Genomic DNA, 25,482 nt, shown 5'->3' with positions numbered 1-25,482 from the left:
CACTAAAAGTGTCAACTTGGAATGGGGAGAGTACAGGAGTTGGTGTTGCGATAGAGGGTCAGTCATGATCATGTTGAAGGGTGGAGCAGGCATGAAGGGCCAAATGGCTTACTCTTGCTCTTATTTTCTCTGTTCCTATGTAACTCATAATTCATCTCATTTATTTCTCCATTACTCTTAGGAATTCATTGTGCATAATTTGACTGTTCAATTTGCCTATAAAACAGTGACCACACTTCAAAAACTAAATCATAGGATTGCAAAGCCTTTTAGGGACATCTTCAGGGCAGGAAAGGGGGTGTGTTGCGGAAAAAAAGAGATGTGCCATTGAAGTATCTCATCTTACACTCGTCAGGTCAGAATTGCAAGAATTCCAAATCTCAAGGGATCAACAATTTATCTTACTTGAGAGGAGGCTGCTGATTGCCACTTGCCAACCAATCAGCACTCTCCTGTCATGTGGTATAAACGGCTGTTCCTTTTGAGATTTGGTATTCTTGCAATCCTCACCTGATGAGTGTAAGATGGAAAACTTCAACAGTGTGCCTTGTTTTTTTCAGAAAGCTCTGCATTAATGTAAGCTCTTCTTCAAGTATAAAACTCATGAAGAATGAGGGGAGATCTCATTGAGATGTATAAGATGATGAATGGGATGGATAGGATAGAGGTGGAAAGACTCTTCCCGCTCAGAAAGGACAGTAGGACTAGGGGGCACAGCCTCAAGATAAAGGGGGCGCGGTTTAGAACGGAGTTGAGGAGGAACTTCTTCACTCAAAGGGTGGTGAATCTCTGGAATTCTCTGCCCATTGAAGTGGTGGAGGCTACCTCGCTAAATATTTTTAAGACGCGGGTTGATGGGTTTTTGATGAGAGGGGATTAAGGGTTATGGGGAGAGGGCGGGAATGTGGAACTGAGCCAAGACAGATCAGCCATGATCTTATTGAATGGCGGGGCAGGCTCGAAGGGCTAGATGGCGTACTCCTGCTCCTATTTCTTATGTTCTTATGTATGCCGCTGCCTGTTTCGAATTGTCAATCAGTGAAATGCTGGGGTGGATCTTACGACAAATCTTCTTACTACATGCTTTAGAGATTATACTGAGGCTGCCAAAGGATAAACAAATGAATCAACACAAGGTTAAGTCCAACACGAGCTTTCAGAGCGCTGCTCCTTCATCACCGCTTCGAAAGTTCATGTTCCAAATAAACCTTGTGGACTTCAACCTGATGTTGTGAGACTTCTTACTGTGCCTACCCCAGTCCAACACCAGCACTTCCACAAAATGAATCAACGGCAGAGGCAATTTCACTGAAGAAAATAAAGACTGCATTTTCTGCCTGTAGTTTTTAATGTGTTTAAAAAATAGCTTTAGGCTTTGTTTGTGCATTGTCGGAGGATCCATGTTATGGTTGAACAAAGCTTTGATTTCGTTCACCGTGTTTCTTCCCTTACCTTTTATAGCCTGGAGGGCTATGTTAATATTTGGTAGTGAGTGAGAATGTGGTTTGCCAAATCTCTCATTTTAACTCAAATTAATTGTTTTCTTCTTCTGTCCTTTTAACTAGGCCATAAATTTTAAGAAAACTTCACACATTAAAAAAAATATATTTCTGGTTGTAGATATCTGCAGTTAATTCCTTCAATACCTTCAGTCAGTCCAAAGGGAGAACATAAACAGTAAAGGAGTTTCCTCACCATCATTTGTATCATTAACTCTTTTGATGTTTAATCACTCTTCTCTCCACCCTATCCAAGACCTTTTATCTATCTCCCTCCCCCCTGCATGATGTTTTCCCTCCAGTTCAAAAAGTGTTAAATCCCTAACACTCTCCCATTCCAGCCTTTTGAGTTAGGACCTCAAATAGTGTGCGAGAAATAGTCACCCAGCAACACTTGCCCCCAGAATTGGTCATTTAGGGATCAGAGAACAGGTTCAGCAGCCCGGTGAGAGCTTTAGGAGGCCCACCAGCCTGGTAAGAGCCTGTAGGAGATTCATGTGCCCGGTGAGAGCTTGTAGGAGGCCCACCAGCCCACTGAGAGCCTGTAGGAGGCCGATCAGCTCAGAAAGACCAGCACTCTGTAGTTATGATCAGAGGAGCAAAGAGGGCGTCTCTATTCTGAGGCACCATCTCTGCACATTTTAAAAGCTTAAAATTTTAAAACGGTCTCAGCAGCCAGGGAACCATTGCAAAGGGGTTTTAAGAGAATGACTTGCCAATGCCACTGTGACCAGGCAGGGTGGGGAGCGCCTCAAAGCTTGCTTGGAGCGCTCACCCCCAGCTGGCAGCCAAGAGGCTATCCCCCAGGTAACTGGCTTGGTCCCCAACAGCTCCAGGGCGTTCATTCGAACCAGAAAAATTCCAATCGATCTTTGACAATAGACCTTAACAGTCCATTGGCCTGACATAGCTTGCAGGAAGTGGTGAGCAGAGGCAGGGGGAGGTAGCAGTGATGACCTCTCTCAAACACCATCCCTCAAAAATGGTTCAATGTCAGGAGGGCAACGATAGGCCAGCATGCCAGACTCAGGCATGGATTTCCACATCCATCAATCTGTATTCAACCCTATATGAGGGCGAGCATCCTGCCCCTTGCCACTGAGCTAAAACGTTTAACTCTTTTTCACCCCGTAGGTGCCTCCTGAGCTGCTATTAATATAGCTCATATGCTTTTTGCTACATTACTTTGATAAGATGTGAAACTAACAATTGCATTTATTGTGATGTATCTCTTTTTTTATGAAAGTGGTTTGGTTTGAGTAGGATGATTCAGACGTCATCTGATACCAGGAAGTCCTACCACAGTAATGCAATTAATCATTCCAGTTAGGTACAGAAATCAACAATTTGTGCATAGTCAGTAATTTATAAACTAGAAAGAGCTCCTAAATGTTCTTTCTTATTTGTTCATGGGATGTGGACAAGGAACCAGCATCTGTTGCTCGTCCAATATTGCCCTTGAGAAGGCAGTGGTGGTGGGCCACCTTCTTGAACCGCCGCAGTCCATGTGGTGCAGGTACACCCACAGCACTGTTATGGAGGGAGCTCCAGGATTTTGTCCCAGTGGCAGTAAAGGAACAGCGATATATTTCCAAGTCAGGATGGTGTGTAGCTTAGAGGGAAGCATGCAAGTGGCAATGTTCCCATGTGTCAATTTCTGTTGTATGTGGGCTTGGTTACAGTTTGAAGAGTGTGGTCACTGGAAGCTTGGCAAGTTGCGGTAGTGTATCTTGCATATGGTACATCCTGCAATCTATTTTAAAGATAGCAGTTGCCACTCTGCACTACTATCTTTAAAGTTGTGCTAAAGCTTCATAAAACCAACATTTTCTTGATCATGCAATGCTTAATTAAACGAACCCTAGTATTAACAGAACAGAAAATTGGCAATGAAATGTGCAATTTACATACAGCTCTTAACATTCAACCCAATTTAATTAGTAACTTAGTTTCTCTACTTAATCTAGAATAAAACATACATGCTAAATTTCTCCTTGCCAAAATATTTTTAATTTTTTCCTAATTCCACGTAAGCTCTCAATTTGTTTCATAATCATAAGAGTCACAGAGGTTTACAGCATGGAAACAGTCTCTTTGGCCCAACTTGTCCATGCCACCCAGTTTTTTCCTTTCAGCTAGTCCCAATTGTCCACATTTGGCCCATATCCCTCTATACCCATAATACCCATGTAACTACATAAATGCTTTTTAAAAAACATACTTGTACCCACTTCTATTACTACATCTGGCAACTCATTCAAGACACTCACCACTCTGAAAAAATTGCCCCTCTGGACCCTTTTGGATCTCTCCCCTCTTACCATAAACCTATGCCCTCTCATTTTAGACTCCCCTGCTTTTGGGAAAAGAAATGCAACAGGTTGTATCTTTAACTACGATGGACAGCCATTAGCAGTCTCTTCCCCTGGTTTCTGTGGCTATGTCTCATCTTTCATTCCCTCACCCTGCGCTATAAATATTTCTCACTTTCTAGTTTTTTTAGCTTTGACAAAGAGTCATCTGGACTTGAAACGTCAGCTCTTTTCTCTCCTTACAGATGCCGCCAGACCTGCTGGGGCTCTCCAGCATTTCTCTTTTGTATTTTTAACTTAATGTACACAGTGCTGACGTAGCAGCTTTGAACGACTTAAACAGGAATTTGCTTCACACACGGCAGAACTAATTCTATGTTGAGACATGAACAGCCTCATGGAGCATTGAGAGGATGTGGGTTTGAGTTTTGAATTCTTCCAACTGATGGGCTGAGATCGCATCTGATGCAAACCCCATGGGGAATCGGAGAGGTAACTCAACCCAGTTAGCTCCTTGATGCTACTTCTTAAATAGCTCCAAAATTTCCTGTCCACGCTGTACAGCAGATGCACCGTTATGAATCTCCTTTAAGATGCAAAAATGGAAAATGCTGGAAAATCTCAGCCAGCCTGGCAGCACTGGGGGGAGAGAACGTTTCGAGTCAGGATGGCCCTTCGTCAGGGAGGTAAAATGTTGGCTCTATTCTCTCTCCACAGATGCTGAGATTTTCCAGCGTTTTCTGTTTTTCAGATTCCAGCATCTGCAGTGTTTTGCTTTAATCTCCTTTAAATAGCTCAGTGTAGACCAGTGGTGGGCAACCTGCGGCCAGGGAGCAACATGCGGCCCATGTGGGTTCTGAGTGTGGCCCGTGATACATTTTGCTAACCCTTGCCCACATGCAGTGTTGCCACATACCACAGATTTTCAGCGCTCTCAGTCAAAGCATAAATATTTCTTTTGTTTTTACCTTTTGACGTTGATAATACTTCCATTAATGCATAAACGATTAAGCATTTTCTCTAACTCATTATGAAATATTCATAAGAACATAAGAAATAGGAGCAGGAGTAGGCCATCTAGCCCTTCGAGCCTGCCCCGCCATTCAATAAGATCATGGCTGATCTGTCGTGGCTCAGTTCCACCTTCCCGCCCTCTCCCCATAACCCTTAATCCCCTCTCTTATCAAAAACCCATCAACCCGCGTCTTAAAAATATTTAGCGAGGTAGCCTCCACCACTTCAACGGGCAGAGAATTCCAGAGATTCACCACCCTTTGAGTGAAGAAGTTCCTCCTCAACTCCGTTCTAAACCGCCCCCCCTTTATCTTGAGGCTGTGCCCCCTAGTCCTACTGTCTTTTTTGAGCGGGAAGAGTCTCTCCACCTCTATCCTATCCATCCCATTCATCATCTTATACGTCTCAATGAGATCTCCCCTCATTCTTCTAAACTCCAATGAGTACAAGCCTAGTTTATTCAGCCTCTCCTCATAGCTCAACCCCCTCAACTCTGGTATCAGCCTAGTAAACGTCCTCTGCACTCCCTCCAAGGCCAAAATATCTTTGCGCAGGTGCGGCGCCCAAAACTGCACACAGTACTCCAGCTGCGGCCTCACCAATGCCATATACAGCTGCAGCAAGACCTCCCTACTTTTATATTCAATCCCCCTCGCTATGAAGGCCAGCATCCCATTCGCCTTCCTGACCACCTGCTGCACCTGCAAGCTGGGTTTTTGCGACTCATGCACAAGGACCCCGAGGTCCCTCTGCACCATCGCCTGCTGCAGTTTTTCGCCACGTAAGTAATAGTCCTTCCTACCATTATTCCTACCAAAGTGGACCATGTATTCGGCATGTATTAACTGCATTTAATTGTATTCATGGGGTCATGGTTAGTGAACAAGCCCGATTTCAATCTTGCAGCCCACTGAAATGAAGGAGGGCCACTCACGCAGCCCCTAGGTGGTTTATCATTGGTGTAGCCTCATGCCTCCCCATACCAAACGTTAAAACGTAAGCAATGATACATTGGTTCTGTTGCAGTGCGATCAATGGTAACATGCTGTAAGGATCAGCTGACTCAGTAAACTATATAACCTATAACAAAATTATGTGGTGGTCAGCTGACTCAGTATAAAGAAGCAGCTGTTGGGGTCTCAAAGTTTGGAATGGCCTAGGCTGAGGTCTGAAGCGTTGGAGTAATGAAGTTTCTTTATTAAACCTTTCTCTTTGATTTATAAGTTGGAGTAAGTCTTGTGTTATTTTACTGCCTACGACTGAAGACTTCTTCCTGGTAACTCTGTATCATAAGAGACTGACTTCCCATTGCCAGATGCAATGCATGTGACATTCTGACACAGCTCGTTTTGTTCAAGAACTTCCTGTGTATTAAATGCATTAGGTAAGCAGGGAATAATCACAGATTATTTGCAGAAAGGCCACTGAAAGCTGCAGGAAATGGTTTCTGCTACTTGTCAATGACGTCTCTTCCAGTAAGTGGTGCAATTCTTCCATATTGAAAATCACCCAACTCCACACCACAACACACCACCTCACATTGCACCTCATGTGAAATTCCTCTTTCGTTACAACTGTCACAGATCAGTGCAAATATCACCTGAAAACACCCAAGCACTGATGGACTGGAAAAAGAAGCACTGTGGTCAATCCTATTTGAACCACATCACTGAGGCTGCTTGCGCATCATGATGTATGTATTTCCTACCCCACCGGAAAGCCACCAATGATCTTCTGGGAGAGGCAATGAAGGCAGATAAAGATCATGATGCGTTTAGTACAAAACAATGTCAATACTTCAACACTGCTGATCTGTAACCATGTGGGTAATGTAACAAGTCCTGCAATCTTTTGTTTTTAAAGTCAAGTTGTGTACAAGGCACTGACAGATAGAAGATTGCTAATTGATCATCTGACATATTTATACAGATACATTACAGCACAAAACTCATTTTCAAAAGAGTTTGCAAATCTCTCTGGGATCTTTGACCTGTAATGGAACTTCAGCTCATTTAAATTCTGTTTTTTCAACTCAAAAACTGGATCCCAAAAAAGCAGCGCAATTACAAACCAAAACTACTGAACTCAATTGTGTGCCCTTCCCTCTGACTGAAATGGATTTGATGCTTATACAGACTAGAGTTCAGGGATTCAAACGTGCACATTTGTTTAGGGTAGCTAAAAGCAAAATACTGAGGATGCTGGGAATCTGAACTAAAAACAGAAACGCTGGATAAAAGCAGCAGGTCTGGCACCATCTGTGGACAGAAACAGAATTAACACTTCGAATCCAAATAATCCTTGCACAGTTCAGAGAAGATTCCAACCAAATCATTATTCACCTGGCAGTGAACGAGAACACTGATTAATTTCAGAATCTGTTAAGTTCACTGAAAAGTGGGTCTATTAAATCGTCACTGGGGACCCAAAAAGGATCTGTTGTTTTTGCTTCAAAATTTCAACTTCATAGCGACTGTAAATCTATGCTACCTGGCACAGGAGAGTCAATGATCAGGCAGCTGATGAGGTTCAACCAAGGTGTCACCTGATGCAATAATTCAAAGTCATCTCAGCCTTTGGGCAGCACCATAGCACAGGGATTAGCACTGCTGCCTCACAGCACCAGGGACCGGGTTTGATTCCCATTTGGGTCACTGTCTGTGCGGAGTCTGCACATTCTCCCTATGTCTGCGTGGGTTTCCTCCGGGTGTTCCGGTTTCCTCCCACAGTCAGAAAGGCTGTTTAGGTGCATTGGCCATGCTAAATTCTCCCTCTGTGTGCCCGAACAGGCACCAGAGTGTGGCAACTAGGGGATTTTCACTGTAACTTCATTGCAGTGTTAATGTAAGCCTACTTGTGATTGATAAATAAATAAGCTTTAAAAACTTTAAGATCAAGCATCAGATCAAGCCCAGGTTGGGATGAAATGCTTCATCTTGTCAGCTTTGATCTTGTTTGCCCATCTTGTGGGGACCATGAATTGGGTTCAATTTGAATTTAAGGTTTTTTTGGATGGAAAAGTTTTTTTAAATCTATGTTACAACTGATCACTTTTCAGTCACTATAATGGTCAACTATTTTGTCTGTTGGTTTCTTCCTTGACCCACACTGAGTGCATACAATCTTCCAGCTGCCAAAATGAAGGAAGTCAATTGACAACCAATGATGCATTCCAGAAAGTTGCTAATAGTTTTACATTATAACCAAAATCTCACCTACATTTGCCTCGACATTAGGCAGGTTAAGACCCACTGCTGTCTGCAGGAAACACAAAGCCCCACTTGTGGAAAAGGCTCATGACACTACATTCCCAAAGAGAATATCCAGCTTAAAAATCAAGGACCAAAAACGTTACAGGGAAGCTTTCACTTGATCTCTGGGAAGAGGAATGGTAGATAGAGGGAGAAATAACCTCTGCTTGTCGCAGAGTCTGAGGCTAAAAATCAGAGCCAGTCATCTCAGGAGCAAAGTTGGAAAAGATGCCTAAACAGGAAGGGTGACAGTACTTTGAAACATTCCGCCATGAACAGCAATGAATGCTAGGTTAATTGCTTGTTTAAATTCTGAAATTGATCTGTAAAGTAAATGTATTAAAAGATATGGGACAAATGTGCTGAAATAGGGCAATGGTGGGGGATAGGGGGGCAACAAGGCCATATAGGGTTAGGTCACAGGTCAGCCATGATATTACTGAATGAAGAACAAAGTTTGAGGGTTAAAATGTCCTAATCCCTTTCCCCACTCACCTGCACCTCTTAGCAGTACACAAGAATGACATAGGCAATACCTGGAATCAATCACAAATACATCCAAACATGACGTACAAGAGGGTTGTGTGTTCACTTGGGCAACATGTTCCTCCAAAAAAGCTTGGTCGATGGAAATAAGCACACGGATGACTATTAAGTGATTCTTTATCAGCCAGCCCAGCAGTCATATCCACATGCACCAACAATGAGGCATCTATCTCGACAAAAGGGATTGCACTCCAGACACCTGCTGATCAATTGCAAGCAATTACAAATGCATCATCATGTAGGAACATGGGAACATAGGAACATGGAAATATGGTAACTAGGAGCAGAAATAGGCAAATTCAGCCCTTCGAGCCAGCTCCGCCATTCAGTCAGAACATGGCTGATCTCTCGCTGGTCTTAAATCCACCTCCCCACCTGTCCTCCAAATCCCTATAACCCTTCTTTTATTAGAAATATATCTTACCTCCTTTTCAAAACCATTCAGAACCCATCACACTATGGGGCAGCGAATTCCACCAATTCACCACCCACTGCAAGAAGTAGTTTCTCCTCATTTCAGTGTTAAATCTACCACCTCCCAACCTAGACCTGTGACCTAGATTGTTCTAGGTTGCCCCATAAGAGGAAACATTTGGTCCACATTTACTTTTAAAATGTTCTATACCTCGATTCGATCCCCTCTCATCCTTCTAAACTCCAGTGAGTATAAGTCCACGGCATAGACGATTCTGTAGACAATTTGCAAGTATCTAGCTGACCAATCACAAGTATGAATGCTAAAATGCACTTTCCCTCATCTCCTGACAAAGCGAATGTGCAGGTTGGTACAGAAAATTAAATTAGAAGTGGTACCCAGCAATCATGATCCTTTACTCTGTATATAACCCACACATTTGAACACAGCGGGCGAGATTCTCCAGCCTCTCAGTCATGTGCTTCTGGGCAGCAGGAGACGGTGTGCCATTCACTGGTGGCAGGATTCTATGGTCTCGCCGCTGTCAATGGGATTTCCCATTGAGACCACCCCACACCGCCGGCAAACCCACGGGCGAGAGTGCACTGCTGGCCGGACCAGAGAATCCCGCTGGCGCAAACAGCCGGAAAATCCCACCCAACATTTCCTTCGAGTATAAAACATCTCTCAGATGCATGTTGCTTTCAGGGCTTTCTCAAACTCCCTGTCATGATTTCAGCAGAAGAGTTGTAGATATTCCAGTAAAAGCAGGATAAACATCACTTCCCCTGTTTTTGTCACGTGTCCAGGGCACTTTCAGCTAAACTTAAGAAGAGTCATACAGACTCAAAACGTTAACACTGTTTCTCTCTCCACAGATGCTGCCAGATCTGTTGAGCTTTTCCAGCACTTTGTTTTACATTTCAGCTTTCCAGCAACCACAGTTTTTAATCGATCTGAACTATATTCACCGCCAGTGATTATTGCACAATTTTGTCAGCAACGTTTCAAAGGGACATGATTGCCCTTTCAAGGAGCACTTGGACCAAGGCTGAATTTCTCAAAGAAAAACCTTACTCGGAAAACAGAGTTTTGAGGCACACCATGGGACAGTAAAACTTTATTTACAGTTATTGTAGTACCTTCTGTACGAACTTAGGAATGTTGGTATGGAGCCATGCTTCTTAGCGTAAACATACACTTGACACGAATCATTCATTATGCCTGAACACATAAACCCCACTGGGATAAGGGTTATCCTTTTGTGAGCCACACAAAAGATGTGATGAAAGTTCACTTCTTCCACCAGCTACCAGAGCAATAATTCTTCTTTTAAGCATAACTAAAATGTTACATCCTGAGCTTGCACAAAAATCAGTAACGGCAGACATTTGAATTCTCAAAGCAATACAGTGAGATAGACTGAGACAAAAGCTGCTCATTCTTTATCTGCCCTTATACACGTTACTTTGACTGCTGCTCCCAACTTTCAACAGTTGCTCCTTACCTGAGGGATGGGAAAATGGGTGGCATACTGAAGATGTCGAGGGTGCTCGTAAGTGCAGGGGAAGATCAACTCTTTCTCCCTCTCTTTCCTGATTGGCTTTTCGTCTTTTGTGGCACTTGGTTCTAAGGAAGGATTTGCATTGTGCTCACAGGTCAAAGAATCCCCGGGCATTGGAGAGAAAATCTGTAAATCCAACAGTTGAACAAGGGCATTAGGGCCACTGAAAATCTAGAATATCTGCAACCAACAAAAGAGGATGCATTTTGACATTTCCTGTAATTGTTTCATGGGATTTGGGTGTCACTGGCAAAGCCAGCATTTATTGCCCCTCCCTAATTGCCCTTGAACTAAGCGGCTTGTTCGGCCATTCCAGAGGGCAAAGTTAATCACATTGCTGTGGCTCTGGAGACACACGTAGGCCAGACCAGGTGAGGACAGCAGATTTCCTTCTGAAGGACATTAATGGATGAGATGGGTTTCACTATTACTGAGATTAACTTTACATTCCAGATTTATTGAATTTCAATTCCGCCAACTCTGGAGTAAGATTTGAACCTATGTCCCCAGAGCATTGTCTGGGCCTACGGATTATGATTCCAATGACAGTACCGCACTGCCGCCATCCTCCTATGTCTTACTTTACAGACAGTGGACAGGAATAATTACACTCCATGCGTATTGCCTAGACTATTTGAATATTAAGTATTAGCTGAGCAAAATGACCATGCACGCTTGAGAAAGCAACATATAGTCATCCCAAAATACTGCTGAGGAAATGAGTTAATTGATTCTTGATCATCCAGAAGACAAAGTTCTTAGTCCCAGCTCTTCAAGCTTTTATTATTAATTATTTCTGGGGGGAAGATTTTGACATCACAAGCAAAGTTAACATTTATTGGCCATCCTACTTGCCCTAGGAAAAGGCTGTCTCCACATGGCAATTTTTCTGTCACTTAGTTGATCACTCAGCTCAACTCAGAGTGGATCAACGTGAATGTGAGACTGGAGTCATATATAGGGCAAACCAGACAGTCATGGAAGGTTTCATTCCCTCTGGGGCACGCATTGGATTTGGGGTTTTTGAGGATAATCCAATGGCATGTTGTCACTTGCATTAATGCCAGCCTTTACTTCAAGATTAGAAACTGCACACACAATATTCTCTGAGGTTAACCCTTACAAAGGGAAGGAGGGGGAATATAATTTTTAAACAGATAAGCATTGCCTTGAAAATCTTACATGATAGAAGCATTTAGTACTTCAAACTGCATCATCATAGACAATCTATCATCTATGTGTTTTACATTTCTGGTTGATAAAACTCTATCAATGGTGGATTTAAAATTAATAATTGGCATGTAGCACCAACCACCATTTGTAACAATGTCCCATAATCTTAGACTCACCAATCAATGGAACTATCTACCTAATCACACTCTATACCCAATCAGTTCCCCTAATATATTTCAAAAGAAAACTTTGATCAATTCATTCTTAAAAGTCTAAACCTTTGGAAATACAGCCCCAGTTCCCATAACATCATCTTTAAGAGTGCAGATATCATCCTGGCAAAGCTATGCTGCACTCCCTCCAAGGCCAGTATATCCATTCCAAAGGTGCGGTGCCCAGTATTGAGCACAGTACTCCAGGTATGGTCAAACCATGTCTGCTTGGGTTTCCTCTGGGTGCTCCGGTTTTGTCCCCACTACAAAGATGTGCGGATTAGGTTGATTGGCCATGCTAAATTGACCCTTAGTATCGGGGGGGACTAGCTAGGGTAAATGCATGGGGTTATGGATATCGGGCCTGGGCGGGATTGTGGTCAGTGCAGACTCTACGGGCCGAGTTACCCCCTCCTGCACTGTAGGATTCTATATAGCCGAAGGGTACCTTCCATTCACTTTTATTTGAGTCCTCTAATTATAATAAAGTGCATCACTTCAGGAGCCCATTTGATTATTTCCCAATCCTGTCTGTGACATTTCAACAAGCAATGTACATGTGGACGAAATTGAGGTTATAATGAGTGTTTGGATGTGTCAAAATATTGGAACACTCATACAATTCTTGGAACTAGTCAAGATCATATCAGCCCACTTTACATTTTATTATTGGAAACAACATAAAGGCGCTAGAGAAAACTTTTGGAAATACATGGAAACATTCCAAAATACTGCAGCTGAGTACAATGGACGTTTTGTCAAAACCAGTTAAGTATGCATTGTAACCGTTATTTATTGACATCAGACTTGACACTTCCTGGAAACCAACTTCACCAATTCAAATTTCCTCCAAAAGGTCTGCGATTGGATAACAGTTCAAACATATATGAAAACAGGTTCCTCCTCAAAATAATGAGTGGATAATAAAAGGCCAGCAAAACCGATAACTGTAAACAGCTCCATCCCTGACCAAAAGTAAGTCTAGACTGATTAATGTTCAACAAACCTTTCAAAACTTGTCAAAGAAGGTGGTTGCAAAACATACCAGTTGCCTGCGATAAGCAGAACCCAGTCTAAGTCTTTCTGTGTTCAGTTACTGATGTGTCAGTAGGGCTACCACTTCCGGCGCAGTGAGGGTGGCACAGTGGTTAGCACTGCTGCCTCACAACTCCAGGGACCCAGGTTCAATTCCCAGCTCTGGTCACTGTCTGTGTGGAGTATGAAATTTCTCCCATTTCTGCATGGGTTTCCTCCCACACTCCAAAGATGTGCAGGTTAGGTTGAGTGGCCATGCTAAATTAACTCTTAGTATCAGGTGAATTAGCAGGGTCAATGTGTGGAGTTATGGGCATAGGGCCTGGGTGGGATTGTTGTTGGTGCAGACTCGATGTGAAATTAGGAAGTTAAAATTTAGGTTTATATATTAGAGTCACAAGTAGGCTTACATTAACTCTGCAACGAAGTTACTGTGAAAATCCCCTAGTCGCCATGCTCCAGCGCCTGTTCGGGTATACTGAGGGAGAATTTAGCATGGCCAACGCACCTAACCAACACATGTTTCAGACTGTGGGAAGGAACCAGAGCACCTGGAGGGAACACATGCAGACACAGGGAGAACATGCAAACTCCACACAGTGACCCAAACCAGGACATAAACCCACATCCCTGGTGCTGTGAGACAGCAGTGCTAACCACTGTGTCACCGTGCTATCCTACAGTTGCCTTGAGCTCTTCTAGAAGCTTCATAATGTCAGCAAGTCATTGAGAGATTAAGCTTTGAAAGACATGGGGGCGAATTTTACTGTCCCGCCTGCCAATGAAAATTGGAACAGGCGAAGGGCAGACCATGGAAAGGTCCATGGATCTTGGGTGGGATTTTCTGGTTTCAGGGTGAGCGAGGCCAGAAATTCCCACCCATGTTGTGCAGCTGCCGTACGGATGTGATACATACTAAACCTGCTGGAGAAAGTTAGGGTTTCTCCTGGCCTACTCCTGCTCCTAGCTCTTATGTTCTTATGTCCAAGTTTAAGTATGTTATTAGCAGCTTGATGAGTCTTAATTAGCATTAAACAACTACTTCTGCACTGAAAATTAACTTTTGAAGGTGGACTCTCATTCATTGACAATTTAGCAGCATGGTGACACAGCGGTTAGTCAGCACTGCTGCCTCACTGCGCCAAGGACCCGGGTTTGATTCCTGGCTTGGGTCACTGTCTATGCAGAGTCTGCACGTTCTCCCCGTGCCTGCGTGGGTTTCCTCTGGGTGCTCTGGTTTCTTCCCACCATCTGAAATACTTGCTAAATTCCCCCTCAGTATACCCAAACAGACACCGGAGTATGGCAATTCAGGGATTTTCACAGTAACTTCATTGCAGTGTGAATGTAAGCCTACTCGTGACCAATTAATTGTTTTGTAGTTCTTTTGGAAATGTATTCTTTCCATTCTGTCCCAATTTTATTTTTCTTCCCCTTTTCTGTTTCACATCCTGTACCTGATTTGACTTCGAACCCAGTATGTAGTGCTGGTTCAGACTGAGGATTCTTCAATCTGATTGGTTGAGGGGATACTGACCGAAAACCTACCATCTCACCTGCCCTGGAATTGGGGCGGGCAAAGTTCCCAGAACGAAAATCTCTGTTGGCCTCGGGCAGGAATTTACAATCTCGCCCAACTAAGGCCTTAAAATCCCGCCCACAGAGTCAGTTGTGCAATTCAGTCAGGTTCCAGATCCCTGCGGGGAACACTGAGCCAAAATGGATTGTGAACCACAGCGAGTTCAAGTGAAAAATCCCATAGCGAGCCTTTGGGTACTTAACCCAATGAGTTCCAGTCTATTGCTATTGAATGGATTATAGAATTATAGAACTATAGAATTCCTACAGTGCAGAAGGAGGCCATTCAGCCCATCGAGCCTGCGCCAACAATGTTCCTACCCAGGCCCTATCCCTGTGACTCCATATATTTATCCTGCTAATCCCCATGACACTAATGGACAGTTTATCATGGGCAATCCACCTAACTTGCACGTTTTTCGACTGCAGGAGGAAACCGGAGCATGCAGAGGAAACCCACACAGACATGGGGAGAATGTGCAAACTCCGCACAGACAGTGACCCGAGACGGAATTGAACCTGGGGTCCCTGGTGCTATGAGCGCTAACCAGTGTGCCACCCAAGACTACATACTTAGTTCAAAGTCAAATCAGGTACAAGATGTGAAATAGAAAAGGGGAAGTTACTGTGAAAATCCCCGAATCGTCACATTGCGGCGCCTGTTCGGGTACACTGAGGGAGAATTCAGCATGGCCAATGCACCTAACCAGCACGTCTTTCGGACCATGGGAAGAAACCGGAGCACCAGGAGCAAACCAGGTAGCCGCTCAATTAAGCTACACTTTAGCATCAATACAAGGAACTTTCTTCATTGTCTTCTGCAATCAGACATGACAAAGTTCAATAGTTCGCACTTAAACATTCTGATCAATATTGTTCTGCTTTCAGTTGGATTGGTCTCATTTTAAATAAATTTACAGTCACAAGTTCAACTGAAGTGCTTTTTCTTTTGTAAAATTGGAAATAATGCACTTGACTAGAAATTCCAATTGTGCAATGATTTAGGAAACTCATTTCTAAACACAGAGAGAAAATTTACAGCTAAATTCCTTGCAGAACATAATCAGTAGTTGGAAATGTACCATATTCTTTTGAGAGGGGAGGGTAAAATCTCTGATTGCTTAATGTTTTAGCTCTTTTTGTAAACTCAGTGGTTAAGTTATTCTCATCACACATTAAAGAAGCACTCATGATTCTGGTTAACATTATTCTTTCATTTCCTCACTAAATCAGCTAAACTGAGGACAAGAAATGGATCCTCTACTCTGTGGCAGCAGGCCAAGTATGAACTTTTTTGTTTTTCTTCTTTGCACCGTGGTTGAATCTGTGGTTAGCACTCGCAGCAGCTGGGACTCAGGTTCAATTCCGGCCTTGGATCATTATCTGTGTGGAGTTCACACTTTCTCCCCCTGTCTACATGCGTTTCCTCCAGGTGCCCTGGTTTCTTCCCACAGTCCAAAGATGTGCAGGTTAGGTCAATTGGCCATGCTAAATTGCCCCTTACTGTCAGTGGGATTAACAAGTTAAATACATGGGGTTAGGGCCAGGTTTGATGGGCCAAATGGCCTCTTTCTGCACTCTAGAGGTTAGAACATAGAACATAGAACATAGAACACTACAGCACAAACAGGCCCTTCGGCCCACAAGTTGCGCCGATCACATCACCTACCAACCTACAGACCTATCTATAACCCTCAATCTCATTAAACCCCATATACTCATCCAGAAGTCTTTTAAAAGACCCCAGCGAGTTCGCCTCCACCACCACTGACGGCAGCCGATTCCATTCACTCACCACCCTCTGAGTGAAAAACTTACCCCTAACATCACTTCTGAACCTCCCTCCCCGCACCTTAAATCTGTGTCCTCTCGTAGCGACCATTTCAACCCGGGGAAATAGCCTCTGAGAGTCCACCCTATCTATTCCTCTCAGGTCGCCTCTCAACCTTCGTCTCTCCAGGGAAAAGAGTCCCAGCTCCCTCAACCTAACTTCATAAGGCATGCCTCCCAGTCCAGGCAACATCCTTGTAAATCTCCTCTGCACCCTTTCAATAGCTTCTACATCTTTCCTATAGTGAGGCGACCAGAACTGCGCACAATACTCCAAATGAGGCCTGACAAGGGTCTTATAAAGTTCCAGCATTACCTCCCGGCTCCTAAACTCAATCCCTCGATTAATGAAGGCCAGTACACCATACGCCTTCTTGACCACCTCCTCCACCTGCGAGGCCGATTTAAGAGTCCTGTGGACCCGGACCCCAAGATCCTTCTGCTCCTCAGACTTCTGCCCTTGATAGTGTACTCGTTCATCCCGTTGGTTCTGCCAAAATGGACGACTACACATTTATCCGCGTTGAAGTCCATCTGCCACTTCTCCGCCCAGTCCTGCATCCTATCTATGTCCTGCTGCAACTTTTGCCATCCTTCCAGATCATCCACAACACCACCGACCTTTGTGTCATCAGCGAACTTACTTACCCATCCCTCCACTTCCTCATCCAGGTCATTTATGAAAATGACAAACAACAAGGGTTCTATGACTATATGAACTAGAGTTCTCCCCTGTAAATTCAGATATCCAGAACACATCCCAGGCGCTTCAGAGAGTGTGATAATTCTTCATCTCACAACCTCGCTCTTCGAAACGATGACGGTGGTGGAAAGAAGACAAAGCGTTTCAGAACAAGGGTTTTCAACCTACCGCAAATTCGGGTCCAAAGTCTGCTTTAAAGTCACTCTTGTCCACTTCATCAAATAAATTTGCCGGTCCTGAATCCATATCCATGTGCTCTCCAAGTCCCTGATCCTAAAATTAGAAAATTACTTTTGGTCAAAGCACTCAGACAAAAGATCCATTTAGAAAAACAATTTGCATGGACAGCATTAATTTTAGTTCCTGTTGCCTGAGAAAGGTCTTTGCATTATAAACATAGCACACAGAGGGTGATTATTATCTAATACACTCCCCGTTTTCACTCCCCTTTCACACTCGGGATCCTGATTTTCTTTCCTCTCTCCGATGCAGCTCGGTTTTCACAAGTTCACAAATACCTAGCAGAACCCAGGAGAAAAAGTCGGTTTACTGACAGTAGTGCCCATACAATGGGTGGAATTTGACACCAAGGCATAAACCTCACACTCAACACCTGCCCATCTCCACCTGGGTGGGGCAGGGGAGAGTTTAAAATGTCTAATTGAGGTCCTTAACTGGCCAAATAATAGTCTCCCTCCCACCACCAATACCTCACAATTATCAGAGGGTGCCCCAGCCATGTGGCAAAATCTATCAAGCGAAACATGACGTCTTGGCGCCAGCTTTGGAGGAGTGGAGGTGATCTCCCCTTTTCTGACACCCTGACCAACAGGGACTCCCAGTCTAGATAGTCACCCCCAACCTGTGTCCCTTCACCCAAGCCTGCCAACCAGGCCTCAGTGGAACCCCCAAGGGCCTCACAGGGCATCCAGAAACCCGGCTCCTCTTCACTCTGCAGTCAGAGCAGAGACCACCGCACCCGGTGCCATTGCTGGGACCAGAGACATACCAGCCATTTGAATGGCCAGTGGTTCCTGGAGACAAGACCTCCTTCCAGATGGTGGCGCAAGTCTCACTCTGAGTCAACTGAGGGTGCTGACGGCTATAAAAACACTGAATGGCAAGCCTGCCAAGCAGTCCAACCCTGACGTAAAACCCAGGACGCAGGAGCAGCACCTCCACATAAAGTTCCCTCCAATGTTTTGCAGACATCTTAAAATTATTACAATCTGTCGAAGAATTATTTATATCATTTTTTCAGAACAAAGGAAAATATATTATTTTTAAAAGAATGCTTATACTTGAAAAAAAACGAATTAGATTTCCTCCTCCCCCCTCATGCCCCTACCCCCAACCCTACCCAAATTGGTGATATTTTACCCAAATCCTGGTGGGAGACCATTCTTCATTCTTATGAAGACTATTTCATTCTTCAGGTCAAAATTTCTGTAGCATCAAGACGAGAAATAGTATTCTGCAAGTGACTCAATAATATCTCCCAGAGAACGTATTTTATTTGATTGCTATCATGATGAATTTTTAGGACTGAGTTGAGGAAGAACTTCTTCACACACAGGGTTGTGAATCTGTGGAATTCCCTGCCCAGTGAAGCAGTTGAGGCTACCTCATTGAATGTTTTCAAGGCAAGGATAGGTAGATTTTTGAACAGTAAAGGAATTATGGGTTATGGTGAGGGGGCAGGTAAGTGGAGCTGAGTCCACGAAAAGATCAGCCATGATCTTATTGAATGGCGGAGCAGGTTCGAGGGGTCAGATGGCCTACTCCTTGTTCTTATGTTCTTGCGAAAGGTTCACCATAATATAATAAAACACACAGCACTGCCAGCCAGAATGAAACTAGTGAAGGAAAACACACACCAATTCTTTTATAGAAAAGCCGTTTTGAAAATTCTGCAATGCATTTTGCAGATTGCATGGCCAACAAATTTTAAAAATTTAAAACGATAGGCAGCTTGTAAAAAACCAAGCCCTACCCTGGGAGAAGGATCACCTGAACATCACCATTCAATCACTATTGATGCTGTAATTAAACACTCTATATTTTCAATGTTCCATAAGAGAATTATCAAGAGCACATTCTAATCTGTCTACAGAAGTTCCATTTTCAATAAAGGCCCTTACTGATCGTAAGTTAGCGGTTTGCAGAGGCTGGGAGTAGCACACTTGACTCAGTTGAATTCAATAGGAAAACTCCTACCCCTCCATTAGTGTGAAATTTGTTAATGCTGGTTCGTCAATGAGATTAAGTGCAATATAATGGGCAGGCTACTGGAAGAGTGACTGGGCGTTTATTTAGGGCTTTTCATTGCCTCAGCACTTTCACAAAGTGCTTTACAGCTAATCAATTACATCTGAATTGTCGTCACATGTAGTCACAGTGTCGGCCGTAGCAGCACTCAGTCCCCAGTCACTGGCTTCAGCACATAAACTAAGCTGACTGTCCAGCATTGAGAGAGAAACACACCATCTTTCGGGTGAGATTAAGGACTGTGTACTCGCTTAGCGGGATGAAAAAAACCTCACGGCACCTTTAGAAGAGGAGAAAGGGCAACTTCCCTGGTATCCTCGTCCCTCTTCACCCTTAAGCCAACATCACTAATGTCATGTCACATTGTTACTTGTGGGACCAGTTCATTTTATTGCTGAACTGTCTGTCTAGTGGTTAATTTCACATATAAACAGACTAGGGTCAACTTGAGATGTGAACCTTATAAAATTTATCTGTGGATTTTTTTTTCACATTCAACTTGTGCCATCAATAACTTTGCCAGCAAATGCAAAAAGACGGACTGCTTCTGTAATTTCTATTCAAACCTACTGCATAAAAAATGCAACTGATAATGGAAGCCTAGCCAAATCTAGCAAATTGACAGATTCAGTCATTTATTTCAGCAACCTGCCCTCACGGTTTGTTGATGCCATGAAAAGGAGTCAATTCAATTAGGGAAGGTGTTTGGAAAACCAGTTGATAAAGTGCAGGCAACTTTCCTGGTTCTGCTGTCCAAACAATTAAACAATGCCCTCTCCCACCATACTGCACTGATCCAGTAAAAAGAATCACAGGATTGTTACGGCACAGGAGGAGGCCATTTGGCCCACCATGTCTGCATCTAACTCAGCCTTGAATATATTCATTGGCCCAGCCTCCACTGCTCTGTCTGGAAGAGAATTCCAAAGACTAACAACTCCCCAAGAGATGAAGTTCCTCCTCATCTCGAACTTACCTAGGACTCTCTAGTTCTAGATTTCTCTGGATTCATCCTCCCAGCATCTTCCCTGTCAATGCCTCTCAGAAGATTCACACAATGCTGTACAAACAGATCATTGCTTGATAAAATTTACTTATTTTCAAATAGGGCAATTTATCATTTACCCTTTACAGTGCAAGCTGGTGGTCGTGGTGGACCTTCTTATGACACTAGTTCTTATAATAATGATGCTACCACAATGATGTCTGGTGGTGAATTCCAGGACTTTAGCCCAGCTACAATGAAGGAATAGTTGTTCAAGGGTACCAAAAAAGTAAAAGCCTTCTTCCCTGAACCAAGGGGTGGCACAGTGGTTAGCGCTGTCGTCTACAGTGCCAGGACCCGGGTTAAATTCCAGCTTCGGGTGATGTCTGTGTGGCAGAGGGAACACCACCAATATACGGTGTATTACTTAGAAAAGAAAGAGATACTGATGAAGTACCAAAGGCGAAGAAGCATGTGCTCCTGTCTCTTACATCATAACAACCCAAAGGCTGGGACTCTCTGGCCTTAGCTTGGTGGGCCCCACCACAGTGGGTACAGTGAGCCAACAACTTCAGCAGGACCGGACAAAATCCATCAGCAAGGGGGTGCTGGTAAATCCCACCCAAAGTCACGTCAAGGTTCCCTGTTCTCAGCGCATCCCAACATGGAGACATCCCATAAATGTGTGCCAAACAAAAGAAGAACTTCTTCACTCAAAGGGTGGTGAATCTCTGCCCGTTGAGGTGGTGGAGGCTACCTCGCTAAATATTTTTAAGACGCGGGTTGATGGGTTTTTGATAAGAGAGGGGATTAAGGGTTATGGGGAGAGGGCGGGAATGTGGAACTGAGCCACGACAGATCAGCCATGATCTTATTGAATGGCGGGGCAGGCTCAAAGGGCCAGATGGCCTACTCCTGCTCCTATTTCTTATGTTCTTATGTTCTTATGTAGATATAAATCAACAGGACACTTATGCTACTCTCATCAAACTCTCACTGACTGCTAAATCATGCCATTATTAAATTGAGCCTACAATCTCCACTGAATTGCAGACGCACCTCCAGGGGAAATACGTGGGGTTACAGGGTTAGGAGCTGGGTGGGATTGTTGTTGGTGCAGACTCGATGGACCAAATGGCCTCCTTCTGCACTATAAGGATTCTATGATTCCAGTCATTCCAATCCAGTAAATACAGGAGTTGGGGCATCTCGTTGAAGTTGTACAAGACATTGGTACGGCCACATTTCAAATACTGTGTACAGTTCTGGTCACCCTTTTATAGAAAGGATATTATTAAACTAGAAAGAGTGCAGAAAAGATTTACTAGGGTGCTACCAGGACTTGATGGTTTGAGTTATAAGGAGAGGTTGGATAGATTGGGACTTTTTTCTCTAGACCGTAGGAAGCTGAGGGGTGATCTTATTGAGGCCTACAAAATAATGAGGGGCAAAATCAGCTAGATAGTCAATATCTTTTCCCAAAAGGTAGGGAGTCTAAAACTAGAGGACATAGGTTTAAGGTGAGAAGGGAGAGATACAAAAGTATCCAAAGGAGCAATTTTTTCACATAAGAGGGTGGTAAGTGTCTGTAACAAGCTACCAGGGATCGTAGTAGAGGCAAGTACAATTTTGTCTTTTAAAAAGCATTTAGACAGTTACATGGGTACAATGGGTATAGAGGGATATGGGCCAAAAGCGGGCAATTGGGATTAGCTTAGGGGTTTAAAAAAAAGAGCAGCATGGACAAGTTGGGCTGAAGGGTCTGTTTCCGTGCTGTAAACCTCTGTGACTCTAAGACAGTCATTCATTGGCTCGGTCCTAGTTGAAGTACACAGACCTCATCACAAGGAGTTGACTAATTGGAAATCACTGGATGATAAGGCAGTTAACATGAGAAAAGGCATCAGGAGCACAGCCACATACAAATAGATTTTTTAAATGGGCATTTTCATGTCATTATGACTTCCAGCCAGTCCACCAACTACAAGGAGTTAGACCTTACCTCCAGCTTTGTACCATGAAGGCTGTCATCATGCTCCTTTGAGTAGTGCTCCTCGGAATTATCCACAGTCGGCGATCGAGGCCTTGCTGCTGTGGTGACGGAGGTGAGGTCCCCACGGGATATGAGCGTGCACATGTACGCATCGTGCGAGAATACGTCGTGGCGGATGAACTCACAAAACAGCAGCACAAGATTCACAAACTCTGCTTTCTCATTCTCGTTGTTAAGATCAGCTAGTGCATATAGACACAAACACAAAGGATGCGTACTCAAACTCTCCATGCAACAGCAGGTATGTCAATGAAACATCATTAAAAAAATTCAACCATGTAACCCGAGTACAACAAACACGAACCACACAAACTCTTCCAACTTTGGCATTTTCCAATCCTTGTAGTTTTGGAACGCCACTCGTACCCAACAGTTTAATAAAAGCAAAATTCCGTGGATGCTGGGAAACTGAAACAAGAACGCAAAATGATGGAAATATTCAGTACATCAGGCAGCATCTGTGGAGTGGGGAACAGGGTTATTGGCTGGGGTTTTATGGCCTCGCTCGTCCCGAAACAGTAAAATCCTGCCCAACATCAATGGACCTTTCCATGGTCTGCCCCCTGCCGGCTCCTATGCCCAAGGCAGTCAGCATGGTAAAATTCCAGCTATTGTTTCAAAGAGCAAAGAAAATTACAGCACTTTAACAGGCCCTTCGGCCCTCCAAGCCTGCACCAACTATGTTGCCCATTTGAACTCAAACATTTTTCAACTTTCGTACGGCATGGTACAAATGTTATATCACGTTTTGGAGGTAAGGGGTGGCGCAGTAGCACAGTGGTTAGCACTGCTACTTCACAGCGTCAGGGACCCAGGTTCGATTCTCAGCTTGGGGCACTGTCTGTGTGGATTTTGCAAGCTCGCCCTGTGTCTGCGTGAATTTCTTCCAGGTGCTCCGATTTTCTCCCACATTCTGAAAGAAGTGCTGGTTAGATGCATTGACCCAAACAGGCTGTGGTGACTAGGGGAATTTCACAGTAACTTCATTGCAGTGTTAATATAAGGCTTACTTGTGACTCATAAATAAACTTTAACCCCCCTACCCTTCCGGGGACCATATTCCTCTACCCCCATCCTACTCATGTATTTGTCAAGACAGCCCTTAAAAGTCATTAGAATTTCTGCCTCCACCACCTCCCCTGGCAGTGAGTTTCTGGCACCCACCACCCTCTGTGTAAAAGATATATAAGAGAGGCACAAGCACACTCTCAGTAAGCTGGCCGCACGTGAAGTGGGAGACAGCCCGAGTGAGGTAGCCAGTGTGGGACTGAAACTTGATAATTTGGAGCAGTGTGATAATTAAAGAGATAAGTGGTAAATCTACTTTGCCTGGGTTTTTTTCAGTTATAAGTTTAGCGATCTAGTTAGTTGGTGAAAAGGAGTTGCCTGTCCCCACCCCAATCGCTGAGTGGCAGTTTGAGTTCAATGACTTTTCATCAGAGGAGGAAATTTGAAAATGAATAGGATTTTAAGCAGGTACAGTGCCAGAGAAAAAGATGGGCATGGAAGAAATGAATAAAGGGAGGTTCCAAAATAGGATGGAAAACAGGAGGGTTTAAGTAACAAAAGCAAATTGGTTGGTGACGGGATCCAATCTTCGCAGATCACTGGTCTTCACGTGGTTTTTCACGGTCAAGAAACAGCAGATGAACCTCAAAGAGGAGTAAACGGTAACAGCAAAACTAGGACCAGTCATCTGGTCAGGAAACAAGGAAACAGTGACCATAATCGAAAATATTGAGGCTAAAAAGCTGTAAAGAGCATCATCAAAAGACAAATTGCTGTGCCTTAAGCTTGCACTGAGCTTCAATGGAAGAGTTCGGGAGATCAAGGACAGGGGAGGTCAGAGTAGGAGTGGGAAGTTGAACTCAGCATTTTACCTTTCCCAAACAGGGAAGAACAGCAGTAGAAACATGCGCGATACAGTGGTTAACACTGCTGCCTCCCAGCGCCAGGGACCCGGATATGATCCCAGCCTTGGGTCACTGTCTGTGTGAAGTTTGCAAGTTCTACCAGTGTCCACGCAAGTTTTCTCTGGGCGCTCCAGTTTCTTGCCGCAGCTCAAAGATGCGCAAGTTGGGTGGACTGACCATGGCAAATACGCGGGATTGGAGGAATATGGTGGGGGGAGGGATGGGTCTAGATACAACCCCCTTTCAGTGTCAATGCAGACACAATGAGCCGAATGACGACCTCCTGCACTGCAGGGATTCTATGGATATAGAAATGAATAATCAAATAAATAACAGAATTAGAGTTGATGCAACTCAAAGTCCACTGTTCAGCAAAGGTTGTCAGAGAGTCAGAGAATAAGACACAGCAACTGGAAGAAACCATGTTGGCACCAATTAACACTGGGGCAGAGTTCCAAATGCAGCAACCCTGGAACAAGCATCTCTGCCAGGTGAAACTGCATGAGGTACAGAAAGTAATTGTAAACCCTAGCAAACCATGTAGCAATGTGGAGAGAAACAAAATTAACATTTCACACTGGATAATTAGTTTCCAGTAATTTCACATCCTCAATATTTTGCTTCCATTATGAAAAAAAGCAGATTTCCCAAAGGATGTGTGTGTGCACCTCTCGTCCTCCTGAATTTTATTAATACTATCATAGGGTGTAGGTGTCACTGGCTGAGCCAGCATTGATTGCCCTGAGTGACTTGCTAGGTCATTTAAGAATCAACCCCATTGCTGTGTAGGTAAGGTGGATTAGCCATGGTAAGTGTGTGGGGTTACAGACGGGCCTTCTGTACTGTAGGAATTCTATGGTTCTGGACTTGCATGAAGGCCAGACTTGGTAAGGACAGCAAATTTCCTTTCCTAAAGTACATTAATGACCAGATCAGTTTTTATGACACTTGACAATGGTTTCATGGCCATTATTAGACTTTTAATTCCAAATTTTTATTGAATTCAAATTTCACCATCTGCCATGATGAGATTTGGGCCTGGGTCCCCATAGCATTCACCTGTCTCCTAAATTACTAGTCCACTGACAATCCCACTATACCACTGCATTCCCGTGTTCGATCAAGGAATGC

The 25,482-nt window shown here is 43.9% G+C and overlaps 1 protein-coding gene across 1 annotated transcript in view; it reads right to left on the bottom strand.

Annotated features, from left to right (window-relative positions):
- The window catches only part of LOC145341129 (mediator of RNA polymerase II transcription subunit 12-like protein), a 564,757-nt gene that overhangs the window by 402,873 nt on the left and 136,402 nt on the right, over positions 1-25,482 (bottom strand). Inside the window, 3 exon segments of the mRNA XM_080186002.1 lie at positions 10,545-10,727; positions 17,301-17,405; positions 22,388-22,620. Coding sequence (XP_080042128.1) covers positions 10,545-10,727; positions 17,301-17,405; positions 22,388-22,620 — 521 coding nt within the window.

The sequence above is a fragment of the Carcharhinus amblyrhynchos genome, chromosome 3 (genome assembly GCF_965287045.1).
Source record: "Carcharhinus amblyrhynchos chromosome 3, sCarAmb.v2.hapA, whole genome shotgun sequence".
Taxonomy (NCBI): Eukaryota; Metazoa; Chordata; class Chondrichthyes; order Carcharhiniformes; family Carcharhinidae; genus Carcharhinus; species Carcharhinus amblyrhynchos.
The sequence above is the reverse complement of the archived record's forward strand: the minus strand, read 5'-3'. Positions and strand labels throughout refer to the sequence as shown.